Below are 22,517 nucleotides of genomic sequence, written 5' to 3'. Positions count from 1 at the left end.
CAAAATACATTGCATTATTTATTATTTATTAATTGAATGCTTTTGTAAGTCTTCTTTTTAATGGCATGTGAAATACCATTAAATCTTCTTAATGGTATGTGAAATAAGTCCATATTTCAAAATATATTGCATTCTTTATTAGTTATTAATTGAATGCTTTTGTAACTCTAGCATCTGTAATGGGATGAACAGAGTTTTCAGAAAGAAAAGAGAGAAGAGTGAAATCAGATTATTAGGAGCAAAGAAAGGCATTACAAATTTATATCTGCTACCACAATCGTGTGCTTCATATGTGTGTAAAAATATAGCTTTTATCATATAACACTAAAATCAGTTGTGAATACTTCCACCTCACTCTCTAAATGCTATAACCAGTGGACCACGAATTAATCTGCCTTGTATTCCCCAGTGCTTGCAACTTGATAGAAGATCAAATTTATTTGTTCAAGTAAGTTAAATCTAATATTTTTGTCTTTTACAGAAAGGGAAGCAAACGAAATTTGTTATGATAAATTTGTTAGGTACTTCTTAGGAGTGTATTAAGTTGTCCGATAAGGAACATTACTTTAGCTATTTGATTACTCTCTAATTCACTGAAGCATTCATTTCCTGAATGTAGTAATTACAAATCAGGAATCTGCTAATGGAGAAATGAATTAAAACATAGTGCTCCAGGGTAGCTAGCAATACTTAGGTGACCTAAAATATTTGTAAAAAGAAAACATCTTCTGCCAAAGTAATTTGCCTAGTAGCAATCTTAGCCTTAATTGTTACATGTGAAGTAAATTTATAAAGATCCCCATTTTCTAGGTGTGTATATTACAACCGGCATATCAAACATGGATAATATATAAACAATGGCAGAGTGATTAAATGTAAACACATTTCTATCTTGTTCACACTGAGCATAAATGAATATAGAAATAGAATGAAGAAAACTTGGCCAGCATAGTTAAATAGGTGGTAGAGATGATAAATGATGAGTTCTAATAACTCAAGCAAGGGAGGTTCCCAGGACAAGGTTGGCATTTTCAGAGTCCTCTGAATGACAGGACACACAAGATCAATCACCTCGTATGTGGTGAGAAATTTTTCCCAGATCAAGACTGTCCCTAGGGTAGGCAAAAATTGATAATGAAATATTCACAGGAGGAATTTTGGAAGGAACGGGATTTCTGAACTTATGGGAAATGGAACTAAGGTAGAGCTGACTTTCCAGTTACAGAGTTTGTGGAGAAGCATTTTTACTCCCTGTAAACGAACAAGAGGAAGGACGTACTGGAAGCTCAGGGAAAAGAACAAGTTTGGGGACAATCACCCAATGAAGGGGAGAATAAACAGAGTAGGAATCCAGAATATGATTGTCCGGTACTATTAGATACCTCCTTGAAATTTGTCTCTATAAATGAATGTGAAATCGGCATAGTTACAAGTATTTTCTAGCTTGTTCCGATGCACAGCAGCAAGGCTGATTTGAACTTAACCAGAGTTGACATTTTGCCTAGCTGATATGATGCGTCAGGAAGGTAGGCTACATAAGGAAAAATGATCGCAATGATTCACCATGGAATTTAACTAAGTAAGGAGGAGCGTGTGGGCACCACGGAGAAGAGGGACTGTTGAATGATGATCACACTGAAGGGAATAATTCATGGAAGCATGCATAGGACTGTCAGGGTAAGAGATGAGAAAGAACTGTAGTGCAAATGTTATTATAAGATAGTAGGGGATATGGAAAACATTTATACTACAGTTAGAAAATTTATCTAATAGTAGGGGAACATTTATACTACAGTTAGAACATTTATCTATAGTAGGGGAACATTTATCCCCTACTATAATAGGGAATATAATAACATTTATACTACAGTTCTCTCAGAACATACATTCCTAGTGTATGTAAAATAGACACTAAGAAATGACTATGTTGAATGCAAGGATTTAGAAAAATGATTAATAGGAAAAACCAAGTAGTAAAAGTTATGTCATTTGCAAGGAAATATAATCATCTGGTCGGCCTGAAAATTTTCTGCATAAAGGGAGGAAAAGAGTGTTCTATTTTTAGTACAGATGGGGTCTTGCTCTTGCTCAGTCAGGCTGATCTTGAACTCCTGCACTCAAGCAATATATATTAATTACAGCAAGCACCTTGTTCCACATAACCTAAAAACGTAGGGTAATAATTGGAAGCTGCCATAAGCCTTTAAAGAATAGCTTTGCTAACTGATCAGAACAATGCAGAATAAACCTATTAAAATGGAAAAGGAAATGTTTGAAAGAATGTGGAAAATATGACATTCTTATATACTGTTAATGAAAATATCAGCAAAATTTTTCCCTTCATAAAGCACTGGGATATCACATTTTCCTACAAAATCTTTCTTCTATTTTTCTTTTACTTTCTTTATTTCCCTTACTCCCTCTCTCCCCCTTTCTCTTTCTATCCCTCCCTCTCTTTTTCTTCCTTCCCTCCTTCCTCCTTTTCTCCCTTCTTCCTTTTTTTTTCCTCTCTCTTTCTCTCTAGCTCTATATCTAGATATGTACTAAAAATACCCCAAAATTTCAAGGTTATCTCTAGACAGCGAAAACATACATATACACATATACATGTCTGTAACATGTATAATAAATGTGTAATAAAATATATATATATACATTTTTCTTTGTAGTTTTTTTCTATCTGTAGTTTATCAGTATCCTACATTGACAAGAAATATATTTTCAATTCTAAGGTACACATATATTCCCATTCTTAAAATCAAGACAACCCATATAATTCGTAGTATATTAGATTCCAAGAAATGTTACAATTTTGTAACTGAAATATTAGGATATTTAAGGTATAGAAGGGATGATGATTCAAGGTAATACAGGATAGCTTGTCTACATAGCTTAAAATACACTAGAACAGCTTTCAAAGATCAGTAAGGAGAAAGTAACAATTAGGTTGTAGGTGAGGTTGTTTTGTGCCGGTTCAATAAAACCAAGCCAAGAAGGCCTTCAATAGGGATGAAGTTATTTACCATTTAGGCAACATAGGGAGAGTGTGTTGAAAAAAAAAAAAAAAAAACACCTTTTTCTGTCGCATTTTATTTCAATTGGAGTGAGGCATTATGAGATAGATTTTGCAGACTGGGCTCTTAGAACAAGACCCAGAGCTTGTAGGGAAATGGTCTCATGACCACAATGTCTACCAGGGCCCATTTGTGAAATTACCTCTCTTGAAATGTACCCACCAAATTTTGAACTTGATTCTTGTCCTTGCACAGATAAATATATTTTACTTATAAATTGGATTAATGTTCATAATCCCACAAAAATATGAATAACCTCTGAATTAAAGGTGACCATATCCACTCTTCCTGCTTAAATCTCTTCCATTTGAAATTCCCCCCAAAATCTTTTTCTCAAATCATAGAATGCTCTGGACTGTACCCTTCTCTTCATTTTATCTTATGTAGAAATTTTTTTGATAATTATTTTCTTGTCATTAGAATAGATTCTTCAAGATATATTCACAAGTGAGAAGCAGGCAAAGATAATTTCCCCCAGAATATTGAGTTAGCCTTTTACTGGACTTCAAAATAATGGCTTAATGGTGGCAGAGTTCAGATAATTTTTCATTTGTACCAGAATCTCTCATACAAAGGGAAATTATGATGTCTAAATGCATTGCATATGCTTTGTTTTATATCCAAATGGTATTAAATGAAGATTTTTAAGAAACTGCCTTACCCAAGGAGTTTGACTGCATGTGTCCGAAGCTTTCGATAGTTTTCTGATTCTCCATGTGTGCTGGCAACATGTCTATATATCCCTGACTTATAATGGAAGAAATCCTCATGGACTTGCATTATAGCTAAAATTAAACACAATAGGGGCATATGACAAATGGCATGGTATTAAAAAATCATCTTTAAAAATATGCAAAAATTCTCACAGAACAGTCAATGGATAACTTTAGAAGAGGTTGGATCTAAGAAAGGATTGTGCGATTTAGCCTAATTTTCTTTCCTGCTTAATTTAACTGGAATATTGCAATATTTTCTTATTCTCTTATAAAAACAAGTTTTAGGTATTTGTAATATTACTTTAGTACACATTATGCTCTTAAGTGACTGTGTAGTCTATCAGCAGAGGCATTACCAGGAATTGAGCCCATTTGCAGGAAGGCCCACTACATTTGCTCACCAATTGCCATTTCTTCATTAACCTTGTGCTTCATCACCAGCCTCTTAGAACCCCAATTAAGCTAGCAGAGAAGCTTGATCCCAGTAACCTGTGCTTACAGCAGCTATTCTTAATCCTTAAAAGTAAACACAACCCTTTCTTTAGTAAGTTTGAGTAAAAAAGCAAACCCTTAGCAACAGAATACCCTGCCAAGAATTCATACCCCCACCCCCCAGCTCTGGAGAGCTAATCCATTGTTCCTTGCTTTAAAAAGTAGAGTTTAAACTTTAGAAAGCTCTTCTTCATTCCCCTACCTAGATTATTTCTCTATTGGGGGCTGCTTTGTTATAGAGCTTGGGAAATTCAGGGTGAAGACTTTAAACTTCTCTTCGAAAAAACCTGAACTGAACATTTTTTAATGGAGATGATATACGTATACCTTGACAACTGTGTACAATGCTTGCCTCGGTGTAATAAGCATTTTAAATAAAATAGGAACTCAGACAACTAGGATTTAATAGATCTTTTTTTAAAAAGCATATACTCCAAAGTTAAATATAACTTTTTAGATGTTTCAATTTTTATTTCGCTTGTTTGGTGAACCACATGATCTCAAAGAGGTTAAATCGTCTTTATCTACTCTAAAACACATTTCTATAGGACTTTTAAGAATTTTTATATCTGCACTCTATGCACATCTCTGCTTTTCTTCTTTGTCCATCACCTATACTTATTTTTAACTATACGTATTTTAGAAGACTATACACAATGCTATTTATTTAGCATTTTAACACCGTTTAGATTTTTTTCATACTGAGGCAGAGGGAAATTTTAGATGGTATGTCAGACAATAGTGAACAGACAATCATGTCTCACCTAGAGCAAAAAGAGTCAATCAGAATTCTACCCACTTACAAAAATATGAAGATATGGCTAGTGGGTTTTCTTTTCTATAGAACCGTTGACTCCTTCAGGTCTTATAATTCAACTTTTCTCTAAGCACCATGAATAAAATATATTCTTCATTGCTGAAAATAACTAGAGTGCCAACTAACGGAAAGGATGAGAAGCCACCAAAAGCAACTCAAAGGTGGCTTCTTCCTGCAGTTGGGACACCAAAACAGACTTGATGAGCCCACAAACACATACCTATATAAGCTATTATACTGCAATTGTATTTTTGGAAAACTGCGGCTAGTCAAGACGTGGAGTCATAGCATGCATCAGGTCGGGATTGCTCTGCCTTAAGAGTTCTGTGTCTGTTGCTCCTGGCTCAGGCTGTCAGGAACCAGCTTCTCAACAAATCTTTGTTAAATGATTAATGAATAATTTGCATCTTTATTTTATTGCTCTGAAATTGTGCCTCTTTATTTTTGATTTATTGTGTAAAACTCATGAGGATCTAAGTATATGGCCAGAAAATAAAACTAAGGTGCTCTCTATTTTAAATAATTATAAATCAATTTTTTGACTAATTTTTAAAAGAGGTGGGGGGGGAAGCCCTTGAAACAGTAATGATGTGAAGATTCAGAGACGTAAATTACCCACAGTCAGGTAAGTAGCCTGAGATCAAATACCTGTATTCCTTCAGATGTGTCACATAAGCACCATTTAATGAATCACACATTGAAATTAGACATGAATTCTTTCCACCCTTGTAACAGACAACAAATTACACAACTATAAGCTGGGAGAAGGCTTTTCTTCATTTAATTCAGGGTTTTTTTTGTATAAGGTCACTGTATTTTTAAAATTAAATACAGGACGTGTTTAATTTAAGTTTTGGTTTTTCAATAAATGCTAAATGGTGCTAATAATCAATAAAAGTCTTTGCAACAAAATTGCAAAACCCATCATTCCTGCTATATATTGAGCAAATACTGATTAGATCAGCATTCGGAAAAACAAAAACACACCAACAGTTCCTTAAGTGTATATGAAGTGTTTCAAATTTAATTTGACTTATTTTATAGTCCATTACATTGATAATATACTTTGAGCCATTCAATGTTTGCAGCCTGAATTTTCATTTTAGGCCTCATTGGATATGTGCTTCCGTGAATATCAAGGCAATGTTTACACAGGCAGTATTAGTACATTCTGTAAATTTTACCCTTATCCATGCCATGGCTGCAAAATAAAATCCACTAGTTAAGGAAAAGAACTATTATCAGAGATGGTATAATATAAATCTGTCAATGTACAATAAGTCACTGAATTATTTTATTATTCACAGTTTACTCTTAACCACACACTTACAGAATTGATCAAAATTGAAAGCCTTTTGTAAAACACAAAAATTATGCTGGCTTATTGATTTGTTTTGAGCTAAAGGAAAGGAAAAATATCTACTTTGTTTCTACTATGAATCCTCAATTTTGTTTCTAATCTCTTACCTAATCTATTTAAACTGAAGGTCAGGAAATATGTATGTATGGTTCTTAATATAATTGAATGAATAAAGTAAGTCTCACTGCAAATCACTTGGTATTTCATGTTTAACTTCCTGCTCATTCGTGATCATTTTGGAAAGATAGCTGACTTTTGTCAAATGTGTCATTAATATTTAACAGTTCAGTTTATGAATGTGTCCATGCTCTGAAAATAAAATGGAAGCTAATGAAGTTATTAGATAAGCATATCTCCTATAATTGCACTGACTTTAAAACAGTTGATCCCTTATGGATACTTTTAAATTATTTTTAGTAAGGTTTATTTATTTATTCCTTTTAGAGATAGGATCTCTTGTGTCCTGGACTAAAAAGCAATGGCATGATTTTAGCTTACTGCAGCCTTGAACTCCTGGCCTCGAGCAATCCTCCCAAGTAGTAGGATTATAGGCATGAGTCCCAGTAGCTGACTTATAAACTTCTGAATACTCTTAAAGTTAAAGTTTTCTTTCTTTTATTAAACTCCTTTTACATGAGCTCTGTCAGGGTCCTGCCCCAGGGGCAGAGTCTGTTAAGACCTGTGGATCTGGCAGCAACCAATTGAAGAAATATAAAGTTAAAAACTATAAGAAAGGAAGAGACAAGATACACAGAATAGAATTTTTAAAGGTTCTGATGGTGGCCCCAAGTGTCAGGTCCACTCAGTTTTTATTGAAGGCTATTTGTTTATTAACCCAAAAGGTAAGTTGAGGAAGGGAACAAGATGTCAGTAGTTTTTCTTTATTGTTTTTATAATCATTAACTTTAAGGGTCTGAGCAGTCTTGAGAAATCTGGCTGCCTTGTGTGAGGGCAGCCTCTTGTTTGAAGTCACATACACAGATTTCTAGGGAGATGTTAAACTCCATTAGTTGCATGTGGAGTAAAAAGCCACTGGAGGCAATTTCTTTTGAATAATTGGTGAGAGAGAGGAATTTTCCTCTCATCACCACCACAGAGGGTCTTCTTCTCTGATAAGGAATACAAGCTGACTTGCCCATATTTCAGGACTCAAACTGTTCCCTTGATCTCTGTCCCAGCCAAATATAAATCTCTACAATGGGGATTTGTTTTGACTGTTTATTGGGCAGGAAACAGCCTAGTTAATGTATCTTTCTAGGCCTTGTTACAGCATCTTCTGTGGCCATTATTCCTCAGAGTATTTACAGACCCAACAGTGGTGTTAGTAAATTGTATCTTCAAGAGGCCAGAGCTCTAGGAAAAGTAGAAAACTTGTTCAGATAAGAAATTTAGCAGCAACAGGTTCAAAGTTAAACTAGCTGACTTCTCTTTGTTCTGTCTCACTCAGCTTTTTAATTTTTCCCTTTTTCTGGGGGTGTTTTCCCTTGACAAGAATAGGGTCTTCAGTGACCATTCTGCCTGCAAGCTCAATGTAATGTTTTGTATTAAAGGAATGAATAAAGCAAGCCCATATTTCATCTAAGCTTACCTTGAACCGGCCCATTTTGCATGATTTCTTTCATTATCTCAGTTTCCTAGAAGGAAAAATATTAATGACCATTATCATTGTTATCAGAGCATGCTAAAGTTATTGGCTATTGTACAATATTAGGTGATGTACAGTCAATTTAGATGTTATATAATCCAAAGTGACCTAACCATTTTCAATTTCTTCTTAGTCATGCTTTGAAAATACTTGTGAATTTCCACATTAATGAAATTGCTAAAGGCGAGATGTACCCATTTGTTTTAATAACTTTTATTACTAAATAATAATTTTGGAATGAACAAAAAGGCAGTAAATTTTTTTTGTGGTAACAAAGAAAAACTAGTCAAGGTAAGTTAAAATCATTAATCAGTGGAAATTATGTTACCCCTAATCTTTTGATCACAAGACCTGTCCCAAAAGATTGTTTAGTGACGTTCCTCAGTAGCTTTAGTGCAAGGATTTCTGTGTTACCTTCCAATATGTTTCAGTCGGCCCTCAGCAGGGAGGCAAAGCATTCATTTATTCATTCATTCTTCTGTATATAGTGAGCACAAGGTACAAACTAGAAACTACAGTACAAACAAATATTGACCTGGCACCTATCCTCAAGGTATTAAAGTTTTGGTGGAATAGAAAGACAACACCACTACTAATGTCATCAGTCCATGATATACAATATGATCTACTATAGAGAGAAATGCAAAGTGCCATGAATACAAACAAAAAAGAGAAATTAACCTTGCCTAAGAATCAAGGTAAACTTGATACAAAGAAGATGAAGTTTTGAGCTGGGCCTTGACATTCACGTGGCATTTCACCAGAAAGTAAGGTGGAATGACCACTAGGGTCAGAGGAATTATCACCTAGCTAAATAGAAAAACATGAAAGACCAGAGTATACCTGGGAACAGAGACTAGTCCTATATATCAGAAGCATTATTGCCAGATAGAGGAGGTATGGTGGCAGGACAGAAGTCTATAAAAGTAATAAGTCAGAACTATCTCATGAAAGCCCAAGGTGCCATGATAAGAACATTGAATTATATTCTGGAGATTACTGGAGTCACCGGACATTCAGAGTTTCTGAAAATAAGAAGACCTAGGTAACCTGATATGATTTAGTAAAATTTGCCCATGCTTTTAGCATGACTAATTGGAATCCAAGAGAGCCTTCTTCCTATTATGGCCATGTCCTCTTTAAGTACTTTGTAGAGCAAGGCAAAAGATTGATAAAATGAGCTACAACTACAAAAAAATCAGGGAAAAAGTGTTTTACTTAGGTATAATTGTCAAGCATATAGTACATATATATATGTATGTATATACACATACATTATAGAACATAATTTTAAAACCCTATTTCCATAGCATTGCTTAATCTAAGCCAATTCTTTATACTGTTAATATTACAGAGATTAGAAATCATACCCAACCTGAAAGTCTTTAGCAGATACTTTAAGAAAATTTAAAAAAAAATTATACTTGAAACATAACATTTATTTTAGAATATAATAGATTTAAATAGTTTTTAAAGATAAGATCTATACATGTTTAAGAAAGTCAAATGTTATCATTTCTCACCATTTGGACTTACATTGGAAGAGATTCTGTATGGAGGTGAACACTGGTAGATCCTGTTGGATTTCTCTATGTTATTGGGACATGGCTTTGTGGCATGCCGTTTTCCCCGCCCATCAGACCTACTCGCCATGGCACAGCCACTATTGGTAGCATGTTGGTCCTTGAAAAGTGGGTAGCATGCATGGGATACCAGTCTATGAGGAATAAGCAAAGAAGCAAAGATGGCATTTAGGAAAGTGCCATAATATCCAGTGTAAATTCAATTTTACTGACTTAAATATTCATAAATTATTGCAAGGACTTGCATGCATAACTTTCAAAACATTGACTGACTCTAATAAAGAAACTCAATCACATTACACTCCCCTAACCTCCTCTTAATTCTTCATTATAATTTTTAAAATCTTGCTTCAATCCATTTTTAGTAAATAAGGCTATCTGTAGTACAAGCCAGAAAGAGATCCCTTACCAAGAACCAAATTAGCCAGCATCTTGATCTTGCATTTTGCAGCCTCCAGAACATAAATGTACATTGTTAAAGCCACTAAATCTATAATATTTTATTATGGCAGCCCAAGCAGACCAATAAGTGAGATTTAATTGGATCTCAATGATAATTTATATTTGTAAGCTCCTAATGATCTTTTATTTTTAACAGTACAATGTGGAGGCCAAACAAGCCTCCATTAACAGTAGGAAGATTATCTGTCCAAATTGCCCTTCCGAAGCACTGCTTTATTAAGCAAAACATATGAAAAAATTTAAATAATTTATTGCCATCTATCAATATATGGCACACTCTTCAGAGCATCTGTTTTAGAGAAGCCCCAGAGCATTGAGAGAATGATAAAGGAACAAGTGAGGAATATCTACATGTACTACTGGTTATCAGCTGCAGTTTTCTTAGCCAAATAACTCAGCTCTGCAGTAGATTAGTAGACACACAAAGTGCTTCGTGAGTAACAGGCAACATGAGAGAAAGAAAATGCAACCAGCCATTTTTCATCAAATGAGATCAGAAATGTTAATGAATAATATTGATGAGTTGAGACAACTATAATTTATTTGTTTATTTGCTTCTGATTTTTAGTCTAATTTTATCTGGCATGCTCTATCTACCTATGTAAGTGAAAGGCACAATAGTGATATTAGCAACATTGAATACTTGATTCTGTCTATGGAGACTTAATAGGACCATTTGACTCAGAACAAGAAGATGAAAATGTTTGAGCCTCCAAAAGTCAAATTCACATTAATTTAGCTAGAAATGTATATCCTCTTCAATAATTATTTCTAAGAGGTTCTAAAATTAATAGATAACAAATATAGTATATATTTAAATATAGCATATATATTTATACAGATGTAGCATATCCATTTCCAAATTTGGGTATAAAAATCTTGAAATAATATTTTTCTCCTCATTCTAACCCAAAACAGCATCATAAGAATCTTAGAAATACATTTTGGGTAGCTATTTACCCACGTTTTCTCAGGTACCACCAAGCCCTATCGATGCTTCCACTGTTGCATCCGTGACGATTCTTGGCACAGCAAGAGATCAAATTCTGAGGGGACAGATTAGCTGTGTATCGACCCTTAGACTGAATTGCTATTCGGTCAGCTGCCACACCTGGTTCAAATAGAATAGTGATTAATATTCAAATAGCACATAATATTTTTTATAATTTGCATAACCCTTTTTGTTTCAAATGTAAGCTAGTCTTTTTTTTTCAGTAAGTTAAGATTTTATTTCATTTTATATTTCAGGTTAATATGAAGGTACAAATGATTAGGTTACATTGTTTGCATTTGTTAGGTAAAGTTCAAGTTGCAGTTGAGCCCTTCACACAGGGGATGTGCTATATACCCTTACATCAGGCCCCTTAGGAGAGAGTTTATGAATCCCTCTTCCTCCTTCCTCTCTCTTTCCCTCCCCTCCTCCTTACTTGAATTTAATTGTGTTTTTTTTCCTTTTTTTTTTTTTGGCCAAGGCTGGGTTTGAACCCGCCACCCTCGGTATATGGGTCCAGTATCCCACTCCTTTGATCCACAGGTGCTGCCCAAATTTAATTGTCTCTTTTCTTGTGTGGGCATGTGGTTGTTTATCTATTGGTTTCATATTAATATTGAGTACATAATGTACTAATGGATACTTGCTTTTCCATTGTGATACTTTACTAAGAAGAGTTTTCTTCAATAAATTAAGACTTTAAAAGGTAAGCTAGTCTTCAAAACAGTATTAATTTAAAACTAAGCCCAACATCAATGAGCCCATGTCTATGTATTCCACCCAGTTTAGTGTGTCATAATTTCAGTCATAATCTTTGTCCTATTTTGGTATTGTCCCACTGTCTTATTGACTTCAAGGAATTTCTTAGTTCCTTGTTCTTTTTATGTTATATATACTTTGGAACTCTTCATTAGCAATCTGTTCAGTGAAACTCTTAAAGGGCAAGAGCCATATGTTGCTTTTCCTATTTTTAGTAGAGATGGAGGGGAGTCTTGCTTTGTTCAGACTGGTCTGGAACTCCTGACATCAAAGGATTCCCCCTAACTCAGCCTCCCAGTAATGCTAGGATTACAGATGTGAGCAACTGTGCCTGACTGGGTAATGTTTTTAATCAATATATCTAAACTGGGGAAATCAAAACTACTGATCATAGAAATATTACTTAGAAATTTAATCATGCTAATCTGATATAGTGGAGTAAATAGAATCCTCAATTTTTAAAATGGTATCTAATTTAACAACCCACACTTAAACTAATCCACAGTAAAATGAATTTCTTTTATGTAATATCAAAAAGCTACATACAACAGTTTTATGTTCATAATATGAATGAAAATCATTACCTTAATTTTTTTCAATAGATATAGAATTCAGCTTATTTATACATATATATGGCACAAGGTGAATATGTTATTAGTTGTATCTGTAATAATTAACTATATAACTATTATTGACTAATATTATATATAATATATAATACAGTTATATATAGCTACATACATAATTACATATATATTCTATAATACTATATATAACTATATAGCTAACCAATAATACATAATGGTATATATAACAGTTAGGTAGTTAGCTAGGTATGAGCACAGCAAATGACACATGAGGTTAAGCTATTTTGGATTATTTTTGGTCAGGCTGACTGGATTATTACGGAAATAAGGCTGATTAAGACCTTACAGGTGGGTTGTTTTGAGAACTGAGTTCATTAAGATCCTGGAAGACTTCCAAAAAGCAGGTGCTATTCCTCAAACTTGGATGTTAGATCCCAAGAAATCCTTTCCACGGAGCCTGCAATCACTAGAACAGGGCCCAACTTGCTATGCAGGTCATTAATAAATTTTTTTTTCTTGCTAAAACTTTACTTGCTCTTTTTAATTATTTTGGAAACTACCTTGAGCCACCACACCACTCTAACATAACTAATAGAAAATTAAACTATTTATTATAACTATTATTAACCGAAATATTAGTTATTTATTTTTATATATACGAGTATGATTAAACCTTCTGTTCTTCTATTTACATAATTCTCTATCATTGTTGTTATCAATTCATTTCTTCCTGTAACACCTGCAAGGTGACAGGGAACGTAGCACTGGAAATTACAATGACAAACACAAAGTGAGAAAAGCATAGTTCTGCCCTCACAGAAAATAAACTAGGAAAACTAATCTACCAGTACCTACCATTGTTTGGATCATGCTACCATGACAAACTCTTGTGAGTAATGGTTTGCTCATCATCATAAAAACATTGGGGTATATGCCTTATCAATACAGACTTTTTTGTTGTTGTTAGATACTTCGTACAGTCTCATTCTTGACATGTAATTTCTTTTCACTTTAAATAAAAGGTAACAAAGTAATAACTTTTCTTCAATTTCACTCATTTTTGTCAGTGGAGGTTATAGTTTTTTTCCTCATCAAAATTATGAGTGTACTAGAACTCCACAGGTGTTCATTTAGAATTTTTCCAAAGTAATTTATATTAAAATAGTTCACTTACAGATCTCTCTTTTTATATATATGGTTTTTATGTAACTACAGGATATGTATAGTGCTGTGGGACATTGCTGACGTGTTTTAGATGCTTAACCTGTATTAAATCTATAACCTAAATCTTTTTCAATGCCAATCTATTATTGGGTCGGGATGTATTTCATAGGAGCAAATGGCATTATACTACCACTGCTGATATCCTCAAAAAAATAATTCCCTACTTCCTAAAACAGTAACTCTTTGTGCTTTGACATTCAGTACAGGAGTTCAAAATCAAATAGAATTTTTTTTAATGTTAGGGTAACTGTTCTTTCATACAGGAAATACTTTTATAGTACAGAGAAAACAGTACTCCAGTAGTTGGAAGCCTGTACTTTCAGGTTTTTTTCTGATACTTCTTGTCTTTTTGCTTCAAGTAAGTCACTTCAGCTATTTGGGCCTCCCTCATTAAAAGAAGAGGCTTGAAAAAGTGACTGCCAAGATCTCTTCTAGCCCTGTGAATCTGCAGATTTCAACTAAAGGCTAAGTGTTTTCAATTCTAATGTTATGCAATGTGTTGCTTTTAGACAGACATTTCTGAATCTCAATGAAGGTTTAGTGCAAATTCACTTGAAATATTTAGAAAAGGTCAGAAGATTTAAGAATGATTCAGTTCTGCCAATTGTTTCCCTCCCTTTTGAAAGTTTTCATAGGGCATTGCCTCTGAGACATCCTCTGTTATTGTCTCTGCTTATTTTATTGTCTCCAAATCGACTCTGTGACATGTATTACTCCCACTACTCCGAACACCTTTATCTCTTCTGCTTCTCACAGTTATTTGGATTTTATATGGTTTGTCTCGTTTATTCCATTTTATAGCTTTTAGTTTCCCTGAGAGATATTTTTTCTTATTTTAACTATTAGCACCCATCCTGACATAATTTTTTAGATCTTTATGAGAACTTAATTTTTTTCTTTATTTAACACACACACATATACAAAATCAACCTGATTTACCATACTGAATACACAAAACTGTGTCCTCTAAAACTACAGAAAGTTTGCAAATCCTCTCTCTGGTGTTTTCCTGAGTTAGGTGGGAGGACAATCCAGATTTCGCCTGTGCAGAGTACACCAAAATACACCTCCAGCTTAGCAAGTGGCTCTCAATATTCAAGCACTAACAGTTTTCCTTTGGTATCTTCAGAAATAATTGGTTTACCTTAAATTTAAGGCAAAATTCTTACCAGAATGAGTAATATAGTAACCACATGAACATAAAATGACTGATGATTTATTTGATAAATCTCCCCCCACTCATCTGAAACAGGGCTCAGAAAGATCCTGATGTGGGTCCCTAACACGTTAGCAACGTTAGAGAGGCAGAGAGCACTGATGCTGGGGATGTGGGCAGTAGTGTGGAGTTGGTAGATTTAGCCTCTCCTGAGGGGAGTCTGGCTACCATGATGGTTCTGCCAAAATCACTGTGGAATGGTCTGGCTAACATGATGAAGAAATATTTACACAAACTATTATATTTATTTAAACAAAAATATCAGCATTTCTCTGTCCCAGGGTATTCTACTCTTAGAGCACTGACTTCTCTGACAGTCTATGTACTCACTTTGCAATAATTCAGCATTTTAAACTTTTGGAGCACTCCTAAAGTTACCTACATACCCTACAGCATAGTTTTACAATGATATGTGATTGTGGCCAATCACCATAATGTTAGGTTGTATTTAATTGTTGAAATATAACCAATACTCTCTCAAGTGTAGTTTTGGAGACCACATCTTAGGGTTGACCTGAGTAACTCATTGATTTGACTTGTGAACTTATATTAATGTTACTCTAAAAGAGGCATTCCTTAGACTTTTTAAGTAATAGTAGCATTAATTTAGAAGCTACTATTATTAAGAGATTAGTTATATTACTTTTAAGTCACAACCTCTATAGTGTGTGCATTTATTTATATTTACTTAAAATAATATAAACCTATTTGATCCATTATTATTTAGTTTTAAAGTATTTATATCAAATTAGATTAATAATTAAGTATATTTTTGCAACTCTTACAAAATAAAAAAAATTAAGGATTAGGTGGTTGTATCTATATATGTATTAGGATTACAGATAACATTATAAATGAAAAACCTTAATACCCTTTTTATTATCTGGTCTTAACTCTCTGTAGACAAATTTTAGCAACTTCATTTTGTTGCTCTTGTGATTCACTCTCTATTTAAAATTAAACTCTAAAAATAAAAACCAATTTTTAGACTAAAAATGGAGTTTTACCATAATATTCAGGTTACTTTCTCCACTCAGAATAACATTTTATTTTAACTGAGCATACATTAATATTTTAAATATTCAGATTTTAAAAATCTTTTAATTTTCATCTCAGTCTCTAGAGTCAAATGGGGAGTTTTAAAGGAAGTAATTAAAATGAAATCATTACTTGCAGTGGAAAATGCCCAGGATGCAGCACAATTTTTTTGATCCAGCGGACCATGAGTCCATCCAGGCCACTTATAAGAAGCAACAAAAAATTCTGGAAGATCAGTTGTTTTAGGTAAAGAAGCCTAAAGAGGAAGGAGAGGCAAATGGGTCAGAATTTCTCAAATGTGTCCCAATAGGATCATAGGAAAATGTCAAACACTTTTATAAAGTTCATAATTATTTGTTAAATTATTTTGTACATTCAAGTTTATAAATGAAGTAAAGTTAAGTAGGATGGCAATTATATCAAATCGTATCATAATATAAAATCTTAAGAACAATACATAGTATGTGTTTCCTGGGTACAGTGAATAATTTCAGCCAAAGTCTCTGTCATCTTAAATCAGTTTTACTCATCCATAGGAAAAACTACATGGTGTTATCTAAATTTGTCTTTATAAAGAACATTTACTTTTCTGTCCCTCCTATTTTGGAGAGTGTGTGTGATTCTGAGGTGAAATTAATTTTGAAAGGATGAATTCATGGTAATTATATATTAACACACTTGGAGCCCCAAGGAATACATCAATTTTACACCAGCTGTTAGGAAATGAAACTAGGAGGAATTGGTTGATATTTATAAAATCCTTGAAGATTAAAAAGGACTTCAAACCAAATATACAAGAGCATGATGTCTTAGGAGTCCATGTTGAAGCCTTGGCAGAGTCAATTTCATATTCAGTCTTTCCAAGAAGTCAAAATAAATTATATGAAACATGCCCTGTTCATGACATTTAAAGAAAATATACAATACGACAGATTGTTTTATCTCTAAACTTTTTAGAGAGTGATGACTTGCACTTACAAAAATAATAAAACTAGAGCCAAATAAGGATTTATTGTTTTTTTAATCAGTCACATATACATGTTCACACGATAACCACACACATACACTCATAATTTTAAGAGTGTTTTAATGTTTTCAAAGTGTTTTAATGCTTACCATTTTATTTTATCTTCTCAATATCCCTATGTGATATTATCAGAGAAAATACTATTATCTCTTTTTAATTAATGAGGAAACTGACTTAAAATTTAAAAGACATGTGGAGGAGGCAAGATGGCCAACTGGAGCCAGCTTTACACAGAGGCTTTTGTCCAGAAGGAGAGTTAAAGGACAGAACTTTAGGGAGTAAGCTGATGGTTTGGAGCTGAGCCAAGAAAGATGATTGAAAAGTGCACATCACCCCCGCTGAAGTGAGCTGCAAGCCCAAGGAAACAAACAATAGGTACAAAACCCATAGCCAAGTGGACGGGAGTCCCCTACCCCATGAGAACAGCTCCAAGTATACTTTCAATAAGTGAACAGAGTTCAGATCTCCTCCTATTTTATCCCATGGGAGAGGCCCTGTAAAAAACATAACTCTTTCCCCAGAGAGGACCCACCAGTGTGCCATGGTACTCTCTGCCAAGCATAAAACTGAATATATACCCTACCCGCAATTCTGAACTCCCAGCACTCCCCTCCACTCTCACCCTGTGTTCTGGAAGCCTGTCCCCCATGGAGTTCAGATTCTTGGGCATTTTCTTGAGAGGTGTGGACAGGGCATGGACTGTTACAAGTCTATGTTGAATTGGCGGCATATGTGTAAAGTGGGGACTGTGGAGCAAGGGAGCCATACAAGAGAGGGAGAGATGGTGCCCTGTGGTGAGCAAAGCAGCAGCAGCAGCAGGGGGAACAATAGGGCTCACACCCCTGGTGATGTTTTGAAGAAATACTTCCCACCTCTCTCAGCAAGCAGAGGGAGCCAGGCCTCTGCTCCAGTGGCAGCAATGGTGGAACAGATCTGGGATGGAAATGCAGGCCCCATGAGCAAAGGGTATGTCTGAGGCAGTACCTGCTCTGGCAGGGCCCCCGAAGACAGAGAATATAATCAGTGCCCATGCAGAGGCAGCATACTTCTAGGGTTTGGCTGAGTCAGAATTGCTGCTTTCGTGAGCCTGAGATGCAACTGACCCCAGGAGAGCATAGGTGGGAAAAAAGCAAGAGAGGCAGCAGCATTAACCAAGGGAAGGGCAGGAATTGAAAGCCTTTTGTGAGCTCTCACCCACCCTAACACAGAGTGCAGCGGAGACAGAGATGCCAGCTCCATGAGAATTGGCACTGTGGCAGCATCACAGGGCAGGGCTGAGTGGCAGTTTCTGTGAACTCAAACAGTGCCTGGCCCACAGGGGAATATAGTTGGGACATAAAGGCAAATTCTGCAGGAAAATAAATAGCAGCAACATCAATCAGGGGCAGAGCTGGAACTGAGTGAAACTCCCCAGCCTCAATTAAGCACTCAAGTAGTCAGGCTTCAGCTCCCACTGCTGGCTGGTGGCAGACTGCAGTGGCCTGGTCAAGAACACATATATCTCCAATGACTATGACAGGTGAAAAATCTGGTTCATCTGCTCATTGGATGGAAATGGATCACAGCCATGTGGGGTTACCAGTGACTGGGTGTGATAGAAGTACAAGGTGGGGAGGAGACATCAACCTTCCAGGACTAATTCATTTGCTGGGTGGGCCCTTCTGACTCCATGGAGCAACAGAACAAGTATCTCCCACTTGAGACTGGGTGCTACCTGAGACAACTGATATGGATCTCTTGCCCTAGGAAAATCACCCAAGAACCATTCAAGGAGGTACCCTGGTTGTGTTGTTGTGGGAATTTTTGATTTTCCTTTTCTAGTTGTTGCCTGTCAGGCAGTGGGGTGTCTTAGTTGCTTGTATTTCTCCACAGCTGAGACTTCAACCCAGAGTTACTGATTCACTAGGATTGGACAGAGACCAACTGAAAACAAGACAGAGCCACTGAGCCCCACAACACCAAGGAGGTCCCCAGTGTCTCAGCCACAGTACTGTACTGGTTCTATGCAAAGCTCTAAGGGAAAACCTGCAGTCACCAGTTCCAGCTCTTGGGCAAAGGGCTGGTTAATCACTACTCCAGAAGCCACAAATCCAATTTCACCTTATCTCCTCATCTAGCCAAACGGTGGAAAATAATCATGGGGTGGAATCAGTGGAAAAACTTTGGCAACATAAATAATCAGAGTAGATCAACTCCCCCAAGGAATGACAAAACAGAAACACCAGAAGATCACATTCATAAACAAATGCCTGAGATGTCAGAAATAGAATTCAAAATTTGGGTTGCAAATAAGATTAACAGAACAGAGGTAAAGTTGGAATTAGAAATTCAAGGAGGATTTCAAAAGTTGTCCCAAGAATTCAATGAATTCAAAGACAAAATTACTAATGATTTTGACACATGGAGACAAGAATTTGCCGCCCTCAAAGAACTGAGAAATACAGTAGAATCCCTCAGTAACAGAATGGAGCATGCAGAAGAAAGGATTTCTCACATTGAAGAGAAAGTTTTTGAATGCTCCCAAATGATCAAAGAGGAAGACAAGTGGAGAGCAAAAATGGATCATTCTCTCAGAGAGCTCTGGGACAATTCGAAGAAAACTAATATTCGCCTTATAGGAATTCCTGAAGGCAACGAAGTTGCTTCACAAAGCACAGAGGCCCTTTTTCATGAGAATATGAAAGAGAAACTTCCAGACATGCCAAGAAATTCTGAAATGCAGATAACACACAGTTTCAGAACCCCAGCATGACTCAACCTGAATAAGACAACCTCCAGATACATCATAACTAACTTCACTAAAGTTAATATGAAGGAGAAAATGCTGAAAGCAGCCAGATATAAGAAAACAATAACCTACAAGGGGAAGAATATTAGAATGGCTGCAGATCTCTCTGCTGAAACCTTTCAAGCTAGAAGAGGGTGGTCATCGACTTTTAATCTCCTAAAACAAAATGACTTTCAACCTAGGATCCTGTATCCAGCTAAAATTAGTTCCATTTATGATGGAGAAATTAAATACTTTAATGACATGCACATGTTGAAGAAATTTACCATAACTAAACCAGCTCTCCAGGATATCCTCAGACAAATCCTCCATAATAACCAGCACAATCCTCCACCACAAAAGTAAACTCACTCAGAAACTTTTGATCAAATTCCAACTTCCACAGTGATAAAAGGATTAAAAATGTCCACTGGACTTTTGAAAAACTCAATATCCAAAATACTACCAGGCTTATTAATATACTCAATTAAAGTGAATGGCTTAAATTGTCCTCTAAAGAGGCACAGGTTGGCTGACTGGATACAAAATTCAGGCCAAATATCAGTTGCATACAAGAATTTCATCTTACCTTAAAAGATAAATATAGACTCAGAGTGAAGGGACAGTCATCTATCATTCCGGCAAATGGCAATCATAAAAAAGTAGGTGTTGCAATTTTAGTTGGAGATACAATAGGCTTTAAACCAACAAAAGTAAGAAAAGATAAAGATAGTCACTTCATATTTGTTAAGGGCAACACTCAACATGATGAGATTTCAATTATTAACATTTATGCACCCAACTAAATGTGCCTCAGTTTATAAGAGAGACTCTAACAGTCTCTAACTCAATTTCCTCCATAATAGTTGGAGATTGTAACACCCTTTTGGCAATGTTGGATAGATCCTCCAATAAGACGCAAAGCAAAGAAATTTTAGACTTAAACTTAACCATTCAATAATTGGATTTAACAGACATCTACAGAACATTCCATTCAAACAAAACAGAATAAACATTCTTCTCATCAGCCCATGGTACATCCTCCAAAACTGATCACATCTTAGGTCACAAGTCTAACCTTAGCAAATTTGAAAGAATAGAAATTATTCCTTGCCTCTTCTTGGACCACCATGGAATAAAAGTTGAACTCAGTAACATCAGAAATCTGCATTCTCATACAAAAACATGGAAACTAAATAACCTTATGCTGAACCATAGCTGGGTCATAGATGAGATAAAAAAGGAAATTACCAAATGTTTGGAACAAAAGGATAATGAAGACATGAATTACCAGAACTCTGGGATACCACAAAGGCAGTCCTAAGAGGGAAATTTATAGCATTGCAAACCTTCCTCAAGAGAATGGAAAGAGAGGAAGTTAACAACTTAATGGGACATCTCAAGCAACTAGAAAGGAAGATATTCCAATCCCAAATCCAGCAGAAGAAAAGAAATAGCCAAAATTAGAGCAGAATGAAATAAAATTAAAAACAAAGGATTATATAACAGAGAAATAAATCAAAAGTTGGTTTTTGAAAAGGTCGATAAAATAGATAAACATTTGGCTAACCTAACCAGGAATAAATCAGTAAAATTTCTAATTACATCAATCAGAAATGACAAAGACAAAATAACAACCGACTCCTCAGAAATTAAAAAAATCCTTAATGAATACTACAAGAAACTCTATTCTCAGAAATATGAAAATCTGAAGGAAATAGACCAATACTTGGAAGCCTACCACCTTCCTAGATCTAACCAGAATGAAGTGGAAATGCTGAACAGGCCTATATCAAGCTCTGAAATAGCATCAACTATCCAAAATCTCCCCAAAAGGAAAAGCCCTGGACCAGATGGCTTCATGTTAGAATTTTACCAAACCTTTAAAGAGGAATTAATATTACTTAACCTTTTCCAAAATATATAAAGTGAAGGAATACAACCCAACACATTCTATGAAACAAACATCATCTTGATCCCCAAATCAGGAAAAGACCCAACAGGAAAAGAAAATTATAGACCAATATCTCTAATGAATATTGATGCAAAAATATTCAACAAGTTCCTAGCAAACAGAATCCAGCAACACAACCAACAAAGTATACATCATGACCAAGTGGGTTTTATTCCAGTGTCTCAAGGATGGTTCAATATACATAAATCTATAAATTTAATTCATCACATAAACAAATTAAAAACAAAGTCCATATGATTCTCTCAATTAATGGAGAAAAAGTTTTTGATAATATCCAGAATCGTTTCATAATCAGAACACAAGAAAATTGGTATAGAAGGGACATTGCTTAAACTTATAGTGGCCATCTACAACAAACCCATAGCCAATATCATATTGAATGGATTAAATTGAAATCATTTCCACTCAGATCCGGAACCAGGCAAGGATGTCTATTGTCCCCACTGCTTTTTAACATTGTAATGGAAGTCTTAGCCATCACAATCAGACAAGAAAAAGTGATCAAGAGTATCCTATAGGGTCAGAGAATATCAAACTTTCACTCTTTGCAGATGATATGATTGTATAGCTTGAAAAACCCAGGGATTCAACTACAAAACTCTTAGAAGTAATCAAGGAATACAGCAATGTCTCAGGTTACAAAATCAATACTCACAAAATCTTTATAGCCTTTATATATACCAACAATAGTCAAGCTGAAAAAACAGTCAAGGACTCTACTCTGTTCACAGTAGTGCCAAAGAAGATGAAATATTTGGGAGTTTACCTAACAAAGGATGTGAAA

At 35.1% G+C, this 22,517-nt stretch overlaps 1 protein-coding gene across 1 annotated transcript in view; it reads right to left on the bottom strand.

Moving 5' to 3' along the window:
* TINAG (tubulointerstitial nephritis antigen) overlaps positions 1-22,517 on the bottom strand; it is an 80,852-nt gene that overhangs the window by 28,847 nt on the left and 29,488 nt on the right. Inside the window, exons 5-9 of the mRNA XM_012805047.1 lie at positions 16,097-16,220; positions 11,110-11,260; positions 9,641-9,821; positions 8,048-8,093; positions 3,736-3,859 (exon numbers count right to left, since the gene is read on the bottom strand). Coding sequence (XP_012660501.1) covers positions 3,736-3,859; positions 8,048-8,093; positions 9,641-9,821; positions 11,110-11,260; positions 16,097-16,220 — 626 coding nt within the window. The remainder of the gene's footprint in view (positions 1-3,735; positions 3,860-8,047; positions 8,094-9,640; positions 9,822-11,109; positions 11,261-16,096; positions 16,221-22,517) is intronic.

This window comes from Otolemur garnettii, unplaced genomic scaffold, assembly GCF_000181295.1.
Source record: "Otolemur garnettii isolate 467f Iridium unplaced genomic scaffold, OtoGar3 scaffold00035, whole genome shotgun sequence".
NCBI lineage: Eukaryota > Metazoa > Chordata > Mammalia > Primates > Galagidae > Otolemur > Otolemur garnettii.
The sequence above is the reverse complement of the archived record's forward strand: the minus strand, read 5'-3'. Positions and strand labels throughout refer to the sequence as shown.